Source organism: Euprymna scolopes, chromosome 2 (genome assembly GCF_053919585.1).
Source record: "Euprymna scolopes isolate OS-2025 chromosome 2, ASM5391958v1, whole genome shotgun sequence".
Lineage (NCBI taxonomy): Eukaryota > Metazoa > Mollusca > Cephalopoda > Sepiida > Sepiolidae > Euprymna > Euprymna scolopes.
In genome coordinates this window covers 26,681,878-26,701,663 of record NC_136483.1, presented here as the reverse complement: position 1 = coordinate 26,701,663, position 19,786 = coordinate 26,681,878, and the positions used below count along the sequence as shown (strand labels likewise).

The 19,786-nt window shown below is 33.4% G+C and overlaps 1 protein-coding gene across 1 annotated transcript in view; it reads left to right on the top strand.

Moving 5' to 3' along the window:
- The window catches only part of LOC145290093 (uncharacterized), a 198,305-nt gene extending 179,338 nt beyond the window's left edge, over positions 1-18,967 (top strand). Inside the window, exon 3 of the mRNA XM_080136458.1 lies at positions 16,612-18,967. Within this exon, the coding sequence (XP_079992584.1) occupies positions 16,612-17,303 (692 nt within the window). The 3' untranslated portion in view covers positions 17,304-18,967. The remainder of the gene's footprint in view (positions 1-16,611) is intronic.
- The last annotated feature ends 819 nt before the right edge of the window (positions 18,968-19,786 follow it).

Here is a 19,786-nt window from a genome sequence, read left to right as displayed (position 1 = left end):
AGTTCCGACAAATCTAGACTCTATCTTTTGTAGTATTTCGCAACGCATAAAAATATTTCAATACCATTTGAAATTTTCTGTTCCAGATAATTCTTCATCTTACAAACATTAGTTTCTTGGATTCTGCTGCTTCGTAATGTACTTAATAGCATGTGAAATCCTTTCCTTATACAATAGTCATACGTTCAAAGATAGAATTCGGTTGTCACATCTGGAGAACACTATTTTCTGTCTTGGCTGGGTATAATCTAGTAAAACGTTTTTCTAACAAAACAAACGTTTTGTTTCTGAAATTTTGAGATGATTGGTTATTCGTATTATTTGGATTCTTCGGACTACTGTTCTTATCTGGATTGTCATTTTCACAACGTTTTGGTCGATGTAACCTCCGACCTTCTTCAGGGAATGTTTCTATCGAACTAGGGAATTTGCACGGAATTTCGATCGAAACATTTTATTTACTTCAAGAGGGTTGCAAATCGAAAGTGGATCTCATGTCTAATTACCCGATATATTAAATTCCATGTTTGTAGACCAAATATTCTGTCTGAACCCTTTATTTACTTAACAGGGATAGCATGCTTTCCACAATTACCTGTGACAAAGTGATTAGAGTACTTGAAATAGCTTTAATTATAAAATAACATTTTTCAAAGGTCGAAGGTTCAATCCACAGTGTGAGTGACCGAAAAATACAATTGCGAATTAATTAGGACCTCTATCTAGTCATAGCTTACAGAACGAGAGCATACTACTCCCGTGAATTAAATAAAGGGTTTCGATCGAAATTCTGGGCAGATTCCGTTCAAGTTCGACAGAATCATTCCAAGGTTCGACAAAATAGACATATAAAAGGTAGGAAGTTACATCGACCGGAACGTTGTGAAAATGACACTCAAGTTGAGAACAGTATTCCGAAATAATACGAATCCAAAAAATACGAAAATAGACGTTGTTAGTCTCTCTCGAATACAACTATAGAGGGGGTGCGTTGTATTCTCGATTGAAACAAATACAACCTCTCCTCCTCGATGAAAACATGGGCCCTTTCCAAAACGTTGGAAACACGCATGAATTGTGCATATACCAATATTCTCATGAAATCCCAATAATCCCTCATGTAAGACCCATCCAACCAAACAACAAATCTATGGCGAACTTCCATTAGCATTATCTATTGTCAAAGCAAGATATGTTCAGTTTGCAGCCCGCTGTTTTAGAGCAGTAATGAAGTTATCCTTTCCTACTTCTGTAGAATTCTACTTCCCACTTCAGTAGTTGGATGTTCACATACCAAGATGTCATTGCAAGGGATGCTAATGCTGAGAGGCAGGACCTTGATGTAATCATGCAGGACCGGGATATTTTGCGTGAGCGTGTGAACTCCATCATCTCGGCTACGGTCGGAAAATGATGATGAGTCTCTACTCGATATTTTATATCTATTTAGGATGCTTCCCTGAGCGTCAGTTGTTTTGCTATGAATCATTTACAGCAAGAAAATTGGTTTCAATGCCACAACGAAGAAAAGCTATTTTTATTCCTCCATATTCGTTGCGTCAGGTGGAATTTCTATTAGGTTCTTTACAAGGACTTCCCACCTATAGAACACATTGCCGCTAGATTGCTTCTATGCAAACTGAAACTTGGTTGTCTTCAAATCCAATACCAATAAATTCTGGTCATAGACCTCCTTAAATGTAATCAGACGTAAGTCATATCATTGGTCAATATGAATACTCCTATAATGTTCCTCATTTTTTCGACTGGCATTTATTCCCATCTCATTAACCCTTTATCCTCGAGTGGCTTTTAGCTTCAATAAGTAGAGACCTAGATAGAACAAAAATAATGATACTTTACCAGATGCAAAATATGCGCCAGATACTATACGGTAGATTAATAAAATTAGCAGTTTACGAGAATAATAGTTGAATTGGACTGCTGTAATTTGGAAAATAATTTTTTCGTGGTTATATGCTCCTTCTATGTGTCGGTATGTATTAATATGTCTTTCATATATGTATTTGGCGCCTATTATTTGTTTTGAGTATTGATCCATCATTGGTTTCTTGGGAATAATGCAATATTGGAAACTACCTTCCGGCGTTACAAATACGGGTATTGCTTTGGCCTGTTCAGATATCGCCTAATATCATTTCAGCAGATCTCATTTCGTTATATTTTTTCTTACTCTTTTTCACACCAAACAAGGCGTATGGCCACTTGGGATCATGTCTAACAGGGGATTGTGGGGCGTTGAGTGGCGAGATGTCTGTTCTAATTTCATTTAAACTTTTGCATGCCAGTACACAGTACACTCATGAAAGCAGTAAAAAGGGAGAAAATTCTAAAACCTAGCAGTCCGAAAGAAGAAACTATTAAAATAGAAGACTTTTCTGTATATAGGGGCATCAATAGTGAAGAGGTGGAATTTTGTTGCTTGTTGAGTTGTTCGAAAGTATCTACATCGAATGAGCACAAATGCTATAAGTTCATCAGAACACATTCCATTAAATTATTCGTAAAACAAGTACACGAATACGGCGATGGGACAGAAGTTGGAGTTTGGTTGATAGTACGGGAACTTTGTATTTGGCGTTTCACGTTTTAGCGATATAATCATCCATTCTGGACATAAGTTAAGCATCTGTCATCGTTATTCGCTTGACTTTGCGATAACCTCTACAAAAACAATCGGTTCGTGATATTTATCTATCAGAACGCAAGGTAACACCCATGCGCTACAGCTGTGCTGTGTTCTCTTTTTCCGAAATGTATCATTTTCTTTTTTCATCACTTTCTTTCTCGAGCTCGAAGAGTACTGCTTAATTGACTTCGAATTTCCAGTAGTGATCTCATGTTTCATGTTTGTCTAGGGACAACAGACATTGCTATTTATAGTACATTTTTAGTTTTATCAAAGAATCGTGTAAATAAATGGATTGTAAATGAATAAAAAATGACAATTTAGGATCATGAAACGTGTAGTACACCAGAAAATGTTGAAAAGCTGAAATATTTAACGAATTCAAATACCTTGTTCTGTTCCACTACGTTAAAGTGACTTATTTCATCCCTTAGATCAGATTTCAATTTTTTGTAATTCATGTGATGTATTCTGTCGTACATCTTAATACTCCCGACTGCAGCATATTCTGTCAATTGATTAAAAACGTGAAAACCTTTATTTTTTTACATAACGTGAACAAGTGGGGGGGGGGAGAAAATGTTTGGCATAATCTGGAATGTGAGTTCTTCAAATCTATGCATCTTCTGATTTATATCCGATTCCACATATTTGATTCATGAATCAAATTATATTATGGATTAATGGAATCCTTATGACCTTGAAAACAATGAAGTTATAACAAACAGCCAACTACTTTCACGTGAAACTGTTCAACCGATATCGGATTGATTAAACAATTCGTTAATATCATTAGATGCGCACAAATTTGATTAAACAATAATCGAATTTTTTTGTTGTTTTATTTATACTTTTTTATTAAATTTCATAAAACGTAACGTAAAACCTTTAAATATGTCGTTATATTTTAGGATAGGATTTTAGAATGAAAGAACAAAAATTCTTTACAAACAGAAAATGTCAGGTTCATATGAAACCACTTAAGTTATTAAAATTGCATTAACGTTAAGAAAAATGACAAAAAACTATTTTATTTTTGGTTTTCGCTTTACTTTAATTAATACTGGAAGGGCTATTGCTATTGCACAGTAATAAAATGAAGAACCAGGTGTACTGCTAGTCCTAGCTTGGAACCCTATATTACTATTTTTTATTAATGTTCTGTAACTGTTTTATTTTCTTCTTTATTTATGTTATTTAGAAAATAAATAAATAAAAACCTTATTGAATTTTCTACCAATGTAAATTTGTAAAATAATCGCATCAGCATTTTGCGGGCGTGGCGTGAGCACTCGAAACCACACCAAAGACCATAACCATAGCTAGAAACTTCGTTGAGTTGTGCTCTCAAGCGTTGAACCGTCCGTATTTGCTTTTGAGGATGCTAGCAATAGACCTGTTGTCATAACTTGGATTGTTAGAGAGCATGGGCTGTACAGCGGCGCATCTCCGATCTCACTCATGGAATATTGTGTCATTTTCAGACATGATAGAAGGCTACTATCGCTTTTGGGATTTGTACACAACTGGCCAACTAGTAAATGGTCTGCAACAAAAAAGAAACCGGTTTTCATCAAACGGAAATGGAATAATGTCGTCTTTTCTGAGGCGACAATTTCATCGTGCTATCTTGTATGATTAAATATACCATTTTATTTTAATAACATTGATGGAGCGACGACAGACATTGTCATTTATAGTACATTTTTAGTTGTATTAAAGAATTGTGTAATTAAATGGATGGTAATTTTATAAAAATGGACAATTTGGGGTGATAAAATGTGTTTATTCTTTTTAAGAATAGCCGAATTAATAGCTAAATGCTGATTTGTTAATGAATTTATTTTTTAATGAAATATGTACGAGAGTGGTTCAAAAAGTAAAACCTGCTGGGTTTTTTTTTCACTCAAAAAGTTGAAGAGCTATGACGATGAGGACTAGTATAGTCCTCATCGTCGTAGCTCTTCAACGAGTGACCTTTTCGTACTCCAGAATTTATTTTTCTATCCAATAGTAGATAGTAGTGATTTCAAAACTTGGGTGCCATTAGCTAGAATCAAAACCAAAACATATAGCTCTCCAGCATTATACGTTAGCATTTAAGCTATGTCCATAAGCATATAAAAAATTTAAATAATGTTGTTAAAAAATCCATATTTAGTCGACTTATGTCTGACAAATTGAAATTTGTCTCAATTTTCATCACTTAGCAGCTACTTTACTGGCTAAAAAACAAATCGAATTTGTTCCACAGGTTCGAATCTCCTGTATGTCACGTTTAAACTAAAAAGAAAGACAGTTCTTCACACAGAGAGACAGAAAAAAGGGCACTTATATATATATATATATATATATATATATATATATATATATATATATATATTAGAACTGCACGCCTGTGGAACTCTGTTCCGTCTGCCTGCTTCCCACCTGACTATAACCTGGATGTCTTCAAGTCCAACGTTAACAAATTCCTAATGAACCGCCTTCTTAAGTAAACACTTCATTAAATCTCCACACTAACGTACTGTACTTGCAATAACCCTTATCCCTGAGTGGCTTACGGGCCTTGATAAGTGGTTACCATTGTGTAAAAAAATATATATATATACATTGCTTAAATAGTAATGTTATTTAGAAACCCATTCTTAATATGTTAACTATTCTGTACTGCCATCTAACAAAAAGTACTGTAAAATTTTAATTTAACTTGAAAATCATATTTCAAAAAAGGACGATCTACAAAAATACCAAACTATGTTTACGCATATACATTACAGATAAATGGGGTACTTAAACAGCGCTTAATGCGTGAGTTGAGATTTATAATAGTATAAGGATAGTTTTATTGCAAGTAAGCTACAGAGAAACGTTTATTTTTCATACCGGAGGTAATCATCATAATATCTCCCGGAAATGAAACATATCTCATTTTTGAAGCTACATTACCGATTAGCATTTGGATACATATATTTCATTTTGATCAAAGAAACACATTGTCGTCGTTTCTACGTTTACATTCAGAAAAACGAAATGTAACGCTTTACTTTATTATATTTGTAAGTTGAAATTTATTTTTAAAAATTAAATTAAAATAGAAATATTAATAAGAGGTTCAGAGCTTGGGGTAGGATTGCACAGGAGTGCTAATTTATGGATGATAAACACCGAGTAAACCCAATGAGGATTAAATTTACAAAAATGTATTTTAATGTAACTTCTGTTACATCTCATATCCAATCAATGTTGAGTTCATCCTTTGAGTTATATATTTTGTATTTTCATGGAATGCTAGAAAAAAAAAAAAATGGGTATAAGGCCAGTCAAAATGTGGAGAGGAGGGTCTACAGTCATCCTCGTCACTTTACCTTGGGTAGTCTATGTTAATCCTAGCTAGAGTTCACATTCATCATAACACCATAAACACACTGGGATCGTCCTACTTAAGATTCCAGGATCGAATCATTTTTTATTAATTAAATAAATAATAATATATATATAATATTCTGGTAGAAATAAAATCTTATAATAAAAGTCATTGAAATGTTATTTCAATGGCGTTGAGTCTACCGTTTGATCCCACTCCAAAACTTTAGTTCTTTACTAAATCAATAGCAATACTCTTCATGATCAATATACTTAGTCTTTCTTCCTTTTCAGGAAGATAGCGGATATCATCTTGAATGTATCAGGTTCGACGTTAAGATATATCAATTAGATGAAGCCATACTTTGTACAATGCGGATTTTTTCGGTAGTGCAAATGATGCATTTTTCAGACCATATATTTTAAATATTTTTAACGTATGAGTTAAAGAAATAATTGCGATTAAGCTCATATAATAACAGCTGGGTTTTTTTTTACAATAGATATCCGGGTTTTCCGTAGAAAATACTGTATTAAACAAACGGATAAAAATTGTCTAACAGAAAATCCCAAAAGAGAAAAGATTAGAACCTGTCTCTAAAATTAGGAACTAATGTAAACCAACATCGACTTTACCACTTTATTACCCGACGCTTAGCGAAGTTCCGACCTTGTAGCTATTTCTTTATTTGCCACAGGAACCGTAGCAGAAACTTGCTATGCGTGTTTATCGGTTGTTTTTACTTGTATGGTGTTTCATATAAGCCCTTGATAATTTCGGATCATCAAGAGAGAATACGCACCGTTTTAGGGCCTCCCTCGTGGCGGCTTTTTTTTTTATTTTTTTTTTTTTTTTGCGTATCGCCCCCTTCGTCACTGATGTTAGGCCCAATTATCTAAATTGCATTTAAATCAAAGTATTTGTTCAATATAATCAAACCTGTGCGTTTAACGTCTCTCGTATCATTCGACGGTTTAGTGGTCTATGTGTCATATCTGGCTGAGCGTCTCAGATCCTCGTTGTTTGATAAGGAAACTATATACGTATGTGTGCGATAACAAATAAAAATATGGCACAAATATTAATGAGATTCCATAAATCTATTAATTAAATTCTTTGGTTACTTCTCATGCGTCTGTTTGTGTATTTCTCGCATCAAAATATAGTTTAATCATATGCTGAACCGAGCTATTCGTAAATAAATTAGCACTTTTAATCTTTCTAAATAGTTTTTTAAAAATACATACTCCGAGAGCCTTTGACACTTGAATGGAATTTAGAAACATTTAAGCTGTCAAAATGGAAAGTTATTGCTGCCTTTAAAAGATAACAAATACAAAGGTCTTATCTAAGACATGAAAAGAAATTGGAATCTTGGGAAGACCTCCACCATTCCAGTAATTATAGGAGGAGCCAGACTCATGAACAGAATTTAAAAACTACCTGCTACATATTCAGTGAATCAAGCCCAAAAGGCATACAAACAATTGCTGAAAGGGACGGTAAGAATCTTAAAAAGCTCTCTCATGTTTTATGTATGAGATGGCGGGGGAATGTCTGGCATCTGGTTGGATGGCCCATCCTCAGCTAGTACCAAATGCTACGAATTTTTTTTTAATTCTAGCAAATTTGTTTGTTTTTTTGTGTTTTATTTTGTTTTCTTGTTTTTTTTTTTGTTTTTTGTTTTTTGTTTTTTGGTTTTAGTTTGATTGTTTTTTTAGAAGATTTATGGTTTCTGGAATAGATTTGTACTCAATTATTTTATAAATTGGGATTAAAACAGTACCATAAAAACATTAATTAGAGATTGAGAGCAATTGGGTTCAATTAATAATTTAATGACCAAATACGATGACCTTAATAATTAAATTTAATTTTCAAAGTTCTTTTTTACGATAAAATAATTTGTTTCCCGAGCGGTGGAAATGTCTGTAAATCATTGTAAATGTCTTCATGGGTGTGTTCTGCCCCTACCCTTCTTATTAGGGTCAGACCATGGTCATTGCTGTCTTTAGCTTTTCCTCTCTCCTTTTACTACTTTTACTACTTTTTATTTATTTTTTATTACTTGGGTGGAAGTGAGGGCCGCGTTGGTACTTGGTCAAATGGGTGCGTAGGGGAGTTTGTGTGTGTGTGTGTGTGTGTGTGTGTGTGTGTGTGTGTGTGTGTGTGTGTGTGTGTGTGTGTGTGTGTGTGTGTGTGTGTGTGTGTTTCCTTGTATCATTCTGTAGAATGTATGTTATATGTCTAATAGTTTTATAAAATTATAAATGGGATACAAGTTCGGGGGGGGGGGTAACCAACTTCTCTGAAACAGGGGTAATTGGTAAGAATGTTTTCATTTGATTTTGATTTTGATTTTGATTTTTTGACTTCGTTTTGATCTTAGTCGAATGGGGCATTCATAATATTATGTTCATTTAAATGAAAAGGCTTATTTATGAATAGACATAGGGGATTTTTGTTTGTTCTCCCCATGTGGGTAGGGCCAGATCCAGGATCACTTTTTAGTGTGGAGAAGATTTCGCTCCTCAGAAGGGAGGGGACACCTGGAAAGGCACAAGTATAAGAATGAGAATTATCTCAGTCATAAAGGATTTCTCCTCCACTGACTGGAGGTAGGAGGGGTGGGCGCAGTGTTGGAACAGATACTACACTGTGGCTCTATGTATTTTTTAGTGTTGTGTATATATATATATATATATTATTGCACTTTTTTCGGACTTGATTGATTCTGACAGTGAGCATTGACATTTTATTCATATATATATATATATATATATATATATATATATATATATATATATATATATGAATAAAATGTCAATACGAAAAATATATAAATGTTTATATCTTTTCTATATTGTTTCCTATGTGTTGACGTGTAGAAATACAAAAGTCTTTAAAAAAAACGAAAATGTTTCTTTCAAAAGCACATATTTTCGACCGATCTATCGGTCTTCCTCAGTGTGAATCGAATGGATACCATAGCAGAGGTACATAAAATTATGCAGCCAGATCGGTACATTAGTTTCTGAAAAAATTAGAATGGATCGAAAAAGATATAGATATATATATATATATATATATATATATATATATATATATATATATATTCCATCCATCCATATATATATATATATATATATATTATAGCATTAAGAATTGATTATATAATGTTATATATATATCTTTTCCATCCATCCATATATATATATATATATATATATATATATATATATATATATATATTATAGCATTAAGAATTGATTATATAATGTTATATATATATATATATATATATATATATCTTTTTCAAGAATTGATTATATAATGTTATAGATTGAATTTTTAAAAAGATTCTTATGCTGCAATATTTCAAGTTATAAATTTATTATATTTTTTACTAGAATATCTTGTCCTTTTTTCCCCAGTTTTATCAACTAGTCCTTTAATTTTCCTTGTTTAAGCTTAAAGATATGACTTTTTATGCTCGCATTTTTCTATTGTAATCCATGATTTTTCCAAACTTCCAATAAATTCACTTTTTCTTTGTTTAATTTCAGTCTTATTTTTTTGCCCCGATAAACACATACGTGATAACAATGTACGGAACTCGTCTGCTTTCAATAAAATCCCCCCAATTCTCTCTGTTTCACTTGTTACTTTTCTTTTCGTAACAGTAGCAACAGTAATCGCTGAAGCGCCGTGATTGTTATGGAAAACAGTGATAAAAAGCGTCGTTCACCTCCTTCCATATTTTTATGATTTTGAACACCAGAAAATTCATCATAACTTCTGTTTTACTGAACGAAAATTGAACTTTTTTTTCACAGTGTAGCTGAGAATGTGATAATTGTTTGAAATCTGGTCGAAAAATGAGTGAGCGGTGAAGCTTTAAAGCAGTTCTAAATGACTAAAACTGCCATTAAACCATATACTCAAACACTACCGTGTTTGAATTATACATCTATCTCTATAAAAGTGAACGTGTCTGTGTGTGTGTCTGTATGTGTACTTTTTCCTACTCAATAACTCTGTTAATTTTCAGTCTACAGATTCGAAATTTGATAAACAGGTTACTGAGATTTGGAATCCGTTTTCGGCCAGAAATTTGGCTGTTAAGGGGTCAAAGTTCAACAATTTGACCTTTGAGAACTCTACCAAACTCCTCCGACAATGTTGGGTCTAAACACTTGCAATTTTAGATATAGTTTAATTGGACATGGATCTAACTTAATAACTTGATTTGAACTCCAAACAATAAATGTTAAGGGGTCATAATAGGGGTCAAAGTTAAAAAAATTTACATTTTTTATTTTGGCTCTACATACACCTCCAAACAGCAGGGCTGAAATGCTAGTATATATATATATATATATATATATATATATATATATATATATATATATATATATATATATATATATATATATATATATATACGAGAGATGGAGAGGGTGAGGGATGAGATAGATGAAGTATACTACCTGGCACCAGCACTACTTTCAAACATTTTCCCTTTTCTCAGTATTGAGAATTTCTACTGCCCTTTAAATGGCAAGCATTGGCGAAAGGTCGTGACAATTTTGCGATCATTTCGCTTGGAGCTAAAGTTGCTTTTACGACGTTTTGTCTTATTTTACAAAGGAATGGTTGCTTCGAAAGCAGTGCTTGAAACAACTCAATCGCAAAACATAGGCGAACGAATGCTATAATGGATTATGACTCAGACTATGTGAGTGGCTAAGCCAAATTTAAATCCGATCAAATCTTCTGCGTTCGTTTATATTGTAAATCATTCACCAGGGTATGGACACTCTTACCCCTATCCGGCTATGTATAAGACATCAATTTTGTCTTCTATGAATTGTTTGGTATTCGTGAACTACGTTCTTCAAATGTCTCAAGGGAGATCTTCCATGATGCACTGCCTTTGTTACCGATTTCGAGTTTCGTAATATATCGGCTCAGACAGCAACTCCGAGACCTGACACCAGACGCACCAGATCTTCTTGAAAGTTATCAGCTACGTGGTATGTTGCATTTCGGCATGAAATGACCCAAAATTGGTTGATATGCCAGAAAATAGATCAACGGAACAAAAATAAAGTTTTTATTCATTTATTTTTACTAAAGTTAGTTTATAAATATTATTACCGAGTTTGCCACCATTATTTTAAATTGTTTTAAAGCCAGGAAAAAAGAATTAGAGTAGGCAGTAAACGACACGATGCACAAGGGAAATACAAGGAGAATAAATCAGTGGGAGGAATATAATAGAGAGAGTACTTGGAGTAATAATGTAAGTAGTGGTTAAGAAGTTGGCTTAAATAAATTACGTAAAAAAAGGAGAAACGGAAAAACAAAAGTAGTAGTAGTAGTAGTAGTAGTAGTAGTAGTAGTAAACAGATGACGTAAATAAAAAGAAAAATCGTGTGTTTATATCTAAGCATTTTTAAGATCGATATTGGTATATAAAGCCTATTTATGTCAGTTTCAAAACAAGAGATATATAGGACGAAATTCTTTTCATTTAAGTAGACACACACACACACTAACACACACACACACACACACACACACACACACACATATATATATATATATATATATATATATATATATATATAGATATAGATATATATATATATATATATATATATATATATATATATATATATATATATATATATATATATACGTTTTGTATTTTATAGAGGGAATAAGACCTGGAGTGTAAAGAGCAGAGTTTATTTTAATGTATCAATAAATGTATTAATACTTTAAAAAAACATTACTCATAGTACTGTAGAAATATAAGCTCAATAGTTATATGTATCCTCGAGCTATATTAATATTAATTAAAAAAAATAATAATTGTGAATTAAAAATCAGTTTCAAAAGGAAAAAAAACAAACAAAATCAACTCGAGTGTACGATCGTTTCAGAAACGATGCTCATTTTATTATTGTCAATAATTATTGACAATAATTGACAATAATTATTGACAATAATTGACAATAATTATTGACAATAATTGACAATAATTATTGACAATAATTGACAATAATTATTGACAATAATTGACAAAAGTTTTGTGTTTAAGCATAATGTCCTCATCGAAAAAAATGAGGAGGGAGAAGTTTAAGACACCAAAATAAAACTAGCATTTTTGTCGTAAGTAAGGCGGATATTCCTGCAAATATTTAAAAACATAAGAACGAAGTTATTAATTTTATGTTGATAAAATAAATAAAATAATAAGGAATAAAATTAAGAGAAAAAAAATTATAATAATAAAAAATACCTTATTGAGCTCCATTAGAAAATTTGTTTTAAGTTCAGTCAGTATATCTTTGGCCATGCTGCTGGATCTTGTCTCCGAATGGTTGAAATAATTATTTTAGAGGTTCTTCTAATTTAAGAACGTTGTGCTAATGTACAGTTAAAATGTCTTTTCAGTAGACGCTAAATTTAAAATTTAAAGTTTAAAGGAGACAACTGCAATTTTTTGAAAAGTGAAATAAAATTTAAAAATAAACGTTTAGTGATCAAAGGGAGATAACTTATAATTATTTTAGGGATAAATTATTTATTTATTGTGATGTTTAACATAGTAAAAATATAAAAATGTTAATAATAGTAATGATAATAATATTGGTGATAATATAATAAATAAAATAATAATAACAGTTATAATAAAAATAATAATAATAATAGTAGTAGTAGTAGTAGTAGTAGTAGTAGTAGTAGTAGTAGTAGTAGTAGTAAAATAAGTAATATAATAATAATAGTCATTAAATTACTTATAATATTATTATTAATAATTATAATCGATAATAATCAGATTATTAATATTATTTTATAAGGGTTAAATTTGTCAAACTTCATCCAACGTTTATGTATGCATCTGGAAAATATTTCGTCTTTTCGGTTTAAACATGTTGATTCATTGTCATTGATTAAAAAAAAAACGAACAAATATAGCACCATCAAAAATCGAAAATTAAATAATGGTACCAGGATTTTTATTTTTTTTACATGCCCGTTTCTTTTTTTTTTTTTTTGTGGGGGGACGTTGGCGTGTAAATATTTTGTGCATATTTATATTCGCAAGCTGGTCGATGTCAGCGCATGTAACCTCGTCTTTTTTGGTACCAAGACCTCAAGAGGAATACATGGAAACTAGATCCCGTGTTTAACGATAAGATTTTTTATTTATTTATTTTATTCCATTTTCTTTTACTTTTATCTAATTTTAATTTTTTGCTTTTATTTTATTTTCTGGTAATCATTTTATTTCTAAGCATTACAAACATGATGTCCTTTGTACTAATAAAAAAATCTTTATTCTTAATTTCTCCACGTTTTAATCAATTCTGTCGTATTTGTATTTTTCCTTTTGACAAAATGTGTTCTAAGGAAAGACAAACAGCCCTCAAAGATCATGTCATTTCTTCCCTTATTATTTTTCTTCTGTTTTCTATTGCATAAATGCCTGCGATTGAATCCCGTCATCACTAAAACGGGAAAAGTTTTGCTAGTTTACAAACAGAAAATCATTTTCACTCCAAATCACTGCATATGTTCTGCACTTTTAGACATTGTCTCAACTCATTTTAAACCCATTAATCTTACCTTAAAACAATCTTTTAGATGTTAATATACATTAATATTGTATGTTAACTTCAGTTCGAGCCTTTTCTTCTAATTCAAATTAATACAAAAAGCCGATACATTTTCGGATTTTAATAAAAGAGGGAATTATCTTTTAACGTTAGAATACAGAAAAAAATTATTTAAGTGATATACTTAATATCTTGAATTTCTATATGTTCTTATCTATTATGAATATGCCCATATTGTATTTATATCTAATTATATTGCTAAATTCTCCATAGCTTATACTTTACTTCCAGATATACCTGTACTGAGATGTACTTTTAATCATAGATTTATCGTTACTTTAATCTGTATTGAATAGATACATTTTATTATCCCTCTTATCGACTTAAATATCATGACTTCGTGCATCAAATGTTATTCTTATTCTTAATATCACTTTATACTTTAACATTTTATCCTATTCTTAAACTAATATATAAACAATATTCTTACCATATATTTACTCCTCTCTTAAATCAACTAGTTGCAAATTTAGATGCTTCCACCGCATGATTTATTTCTCTTTTCTAATAATAATAAAAAATAATTGATAACAATAAAATGGAAAGCATAGTAATATCATTTTCAATTATTTTAAGGAGTTTAACCTTTCAGTAGATATATAACCTTTATCATAGCTATCTACGTGGTGTCGCAGAAATACCTGGTTTAGGACCCAGGCGCGGGGCCAACCCTCCCGGTGCTGATGAACCCGTAGATCTTCTAAGGTCATCTGTCTAGGAGAAAGAAAACTCTGAAGCTAAACATTTGCTTCTAACCTCATACGTCTTGGTATTAAATAAAGGGGAGGGAGGTCTCTTCAGTTCCGGTCAACGACTTTCCTAGAGTTGGTGATTCGAACATATTACCGGTTTGCAAACCTAAACTGCTTAAGGAGTAGATAGACTATGCCTATAGCCCAGATTTTATATTCTTTCTTTACCTATTAGCTAGGCGCAGATGTGCGATCACAGAGACTCGACAGAAACACCCAATGGTTGACCTTCTTTCCTGATTAGGGCAATGAACGCCGTTCCCCAGTCCTACCACATTGCCATCCACTAAAACTGAAGATTTTGGAGGTGCTAGGGTGTCATATATGCTAATGCAATTAAATTGGGTTGATTTTTATTTGACAAGTCTCGGTTTGAGAGTTTGTCTACCAAAGAGTTAAGGCTCCTGTACTATCAATCGAAATGTATTTCGACTGACAGTACAGGAGCCCTAACTCTTTGGTAGCGCTAAGACCGGCTGTTCCATCATTAGTTGTATAATATCGGGATGGTTATGATGCCATGTCGTGCATGGAAAAAGATCCTGCACCCATCTCCGGTGGGCTTTCCCAAGGCTACAATCCTGTAGATGAAGAATCGGCTAATGGTCTACTTGTGTTGCATGTTTAGTCTTCTGCACAACATTTTGTCCAGCACCTCTCACCCTAAAACTGAAACATTTAAATTAAATAAAATGGCAGTTCATTCAAAAATTACGATCAAACCAGGCGTAAATTCAAACAAAATTAATTTGCTTCCTCCCTTGAGGATATCCGCGGGTTTAGAACTAATTTAGATTATGTTTAATCATTTCTAGCAAAGACCCCGGTTATTTTGGCGCTAAGTAAAACTAAACTACACTCCACCATCCCTTCTAACCACTTTAACATGCCGAGCTATCTTCCACTTTGCATAAGGACTCAGAAAGACATGCACGGACTTGGAGTCTATATTCGAACACACACTTTCTTTAACCTGAGAATCAAAACTAGAACAAAATAACCAGGCTTTTATGTTACTTATATTTTCTCTATCGCTCTCCCTCGACCCAGGAATGTACCCTAATCAACCAAGTCTCTGTCAGCATAGATTAACATAAAATATTATTGCTTGATTTACTTCTCGTCGGAGGTGCTTATGAATATTAGGGGCATATGGTATCGACTATGCCGAGTTCAAATAATATAGGGATCATTTACACATTACAAATTTGGAAAAAATATCAACTTTGCGCACATCTATGGTTACAATAGTAACATGTGTTTCAGTGATCGTGTCCAATGAATTGTTTTCAATAAGAATTGTGCTTCGATGTTAAATAACCAAAAAGTTTGATTTTGCCGTAATACAATAACTACAAATATTTGTAATATATTAACGATAACGGCTTAGAGACCAGTCAAAATGCATATAAAAAAACTTTTTTGAATCATATAAGAGTCTTCATCAGGAAAATATCAACAATATTTTTATGCGGCATGGTGTCACTTAACCGCAGTCTTTTTTTTAATGTCAGTACAGTTAGGGAAGCAGGGTGCTAGGAGAGAATTCCAAAGTCTAGCTGTTCAAGAGAAGAAGCTATTTGAGTAGAAGGCTTTTCGGTATTCACGGATCTCTACAATCTAGGGGTGGAATTTTGCTGCTTGTCGAATTTGTCGGAAGTATTTATGCCAAGAGGAAACTAATGTTTTGAGTTCGTCCGAGCACTTACCATTAAAGCACTTGTAAAGCAGGCAAATGGATGCCACATTTCGGCGATGGGACAGAGGTTGTATTTTAGTTGACAGTGCGAGACCTATTATGTTGGTGACTCTTTCTTTTAACCTTTTTCTAGAAGCGAAAGATTTATGGCAGATGCACTGTTCTTATTAAAACTTGCGTTTTGGGGGGGGGTGTATTTGGTGCCACTAGCTTTGTGCCTTCGTATGCACATGTGAATTAGCAGTGAAAATATTTTCATTCCTAAATTCAGTGAAAAAAATTGCATTTTGACTGGTCTCTAAACCGTTATATGATTTTCAAATCTCAATGTTGTCTGTAAATACTTTTGCTAGTATTTGTAATAGTGTTGTATATGCAAATATTTCTTTATGTGTAATTCAGTTGCTTTAGAGTGTAATGCTATTTAACGTACTTACGCTTTCTACTTACAGGTCACGTGACGATGTATCCTGGAGAGACACTACCTTTAATCGGACAAGTGGACACGGTGGACATGCCCAACGCAACTGGCGTAAAAATAACATGGGAAAGTAGTTCAACGTCGTCCATCAGCATATCCTGGTCGTGGGTGTTCATTAGCGGCTACCCGACCAGCTACCCGTCATATCATGATACTCCGGAGAAGCCGCAAAACACGATGGCTAATTCACGACAGAAACACCTGAAACGGAAATTCGTCAGTGATCTATTGGTCGAAGGATGGAACGTCGGATATCACGTTCGGAGCGGCTCGTTTTTATCAAAAATGCTGCCTCCAGAGACGAACACGTACACCCTGAGCGAATTACAGAGCAACACGCCGTACAATGTGTGCGTGAATGCCCATCCGTTGCACGTGTCCTCGTGGCCGGCCACTCAGCCACGATCGTACTGCCGACTGCTGCGGACGATCCCACTGATTCGACGAGATAGCATCGTCGGGTTGATCTTAGTCTTTGGCTACTACGCCCTCATGATCGGGCTGGGCGTGATCCAATGGAGACGGCGTGTCTTCCTCAGTCAACGTTGGAAGCGGCATTCGATCGAGGAACACAGTGAGGACGTGCAAGAGGCCGCCGTTCGCTGGCGAGATCTGGACGACACAGACAACGAAACATCCAGGCTGAAAAGTGCGGACAATTAGAATCTAGTGGGTTCTATGGTAGAGCCTTTTATTTGAAAGAACTTTTTCAAGGACTACACATATATGCATACACTCTCTCTCACATACACACACACACACACAGATATATATGTGTGTGTGTGTGTGTGTGTGTATATGTATATATATATACTTATGCTACATAAACTCACATAGACATGAAGCATAAATAGTCATACACTTTCTCACACACACACACTTACAATAGACAGAGTATACATTTTCACATACACTTATGCACTGATTTTCGTATACAATCACAAGTATAAACACACAATACACAATATGCACACACGCTTACAAAAACACATTACATGCACACTCTGACAAACACATACACACTCAATGACACTCCTATACACAAATTAACCCTTACACTCACTAATACGCATACTATCGTTATCTCATACTCACACACAGTAATACGTGTTATACAAAAGCAATATACAAAACGGCAAACACATTTGCACAGAAATACTAACACTTCACAATTTACACATGCACTTACGCGCAAATATGCACACTCAGATACACAAGTATATACACACAATACACACAAATCCAATTACACACTAGACGCGTTAGCAAACACATGTGAACATACATACAACTATGCACGTGTTCAAAATCAATAACACTGTTACACACAGAAAACACACCCGGTCTTAATAACACACGGCTACACATTATACACAATGTTGTGGTAAATTTAATGCAGACTCAAATTGTATTGAACGAGCATCCCTTTCTTCGTTAACTTCATCAATTAGACAAACATCGGTTCACTATAGATTTTTTGATAACACGATATGGATTTTTTACAGATTTTATATATATATATATATATATATATATATATATATATATATAAAGACAAGGAGAGATGGAAAGAGAGTTATGTGTGTGTGTGTGTGTGTGTGTGTGTGTGTGTGTGTGTGTGTGTGTTTCTGGTCAGTTTCTGATTTGATTTATACAGTTCTGACGGGATCGGATGTCCCGTGAAATTACAATAAAGTGTTATGCTTAGCCAAATTTACTGCATATCTAAAAATATATATCGAGCCCTTTTAGTGTATGCAACGTCTGCTTGTTGGCTCTACAGGTAGTGCAATTAGAACGAATGTTGCAGAGTAGTATAATAGATGGACAAAGAAAATGGCTGAAATTCGTAATACTGTCATGCATGAAGTCAAATTGTAAATTAAAATGAAACAGAGACTACAGATTTGTTGTGTAATGCGTCGAGATGCAGACATTTTTAACATTGGACTACCCACGCCAAATATTGGACCATTTCAAAAATAATAAGGCGCCTTTTTCATGTTAGGATGATTTTAAAGGGCGCCAAAATGTTTTCTTATAAGTTTTGTGGAGAGAAACGACTTCTCAGACTTTTTTTTACTTGAAAAAAAAAGTGTAGTATCTGTTTCGATACTGTACTTTATCTTTTCTGTCTTCGATCAATATAGGAAGAATTCTAGACCCAGTAATTTTTTACCTTTGTTCCAGTCCAAAGTGCCCCATTAGCGGGAACTGGGTTTTCCTCATATTTAAAACTGACATTGTTTCGCATTTTGAGCTCATGGTAAAGCAATTAAATAGGACACTGGAGTTTGCAAGAATGAAAACATTTTTCCGAATTTATACTTCTTTGCTTTTTCTTTTGCTTTTTCCGGGAAATGTATTTCTGAAAATCCGGGACATGTCCGTTGGGAATGTTCCATTGAGACAAGTCCTTTGGGACAGTGCGCATTTTCCCAGCACTGAATCCCTTCCTCTAATCAATAATCAGTTCATCAGCCAGAATCTGGCTTCACTTCATTGTAATTGTCGTCGTCGTTGTTGTTGTTGTTGTTGTTGTTGTTGTTGTTGTTGTTTCCAGCTTTTGTCCCTCAACAAAACCGAGAGAAAAATAGCATTTCTTTCTTTGATTCTCATCTGTACATAAATAACTTTCACTCAAGCCTTTCCTATGCTATAATGTTAAAGAAACATGTACAAATATACACACATATACGTACATACACGCACAGGCACACATACGCACATACTTACATAATAACTATCTACTGGTTAGACGAGCGTAGTAATCGTTGACAAGTAGACATTGCTAACTGTCAGCAAGCATATGCAGTGGTAGAAATAATATAATATAAAGGGGCCAATTAGAATAAGAGTTTCATGACTTGGTGACTAGTGTCAGCAATCCACAGATGCAACGACTTCATAATATTTCGCACACAGATTCTTCATCCAATCCATCTCTTTTTTATACACTAAAGACACGTTATATATATATATATATATATATATATATATATATATATATATATATATATATATATTAACAATAAACAATAAATATTCACAGACTGGAAATTATAGACACGAGTTTCGTTGAAACTCGAGTTTAGGACTTCTGGTCTGCTGCTTTCATGGTTTGTGTGAGCTGCGGGAATGTTTTC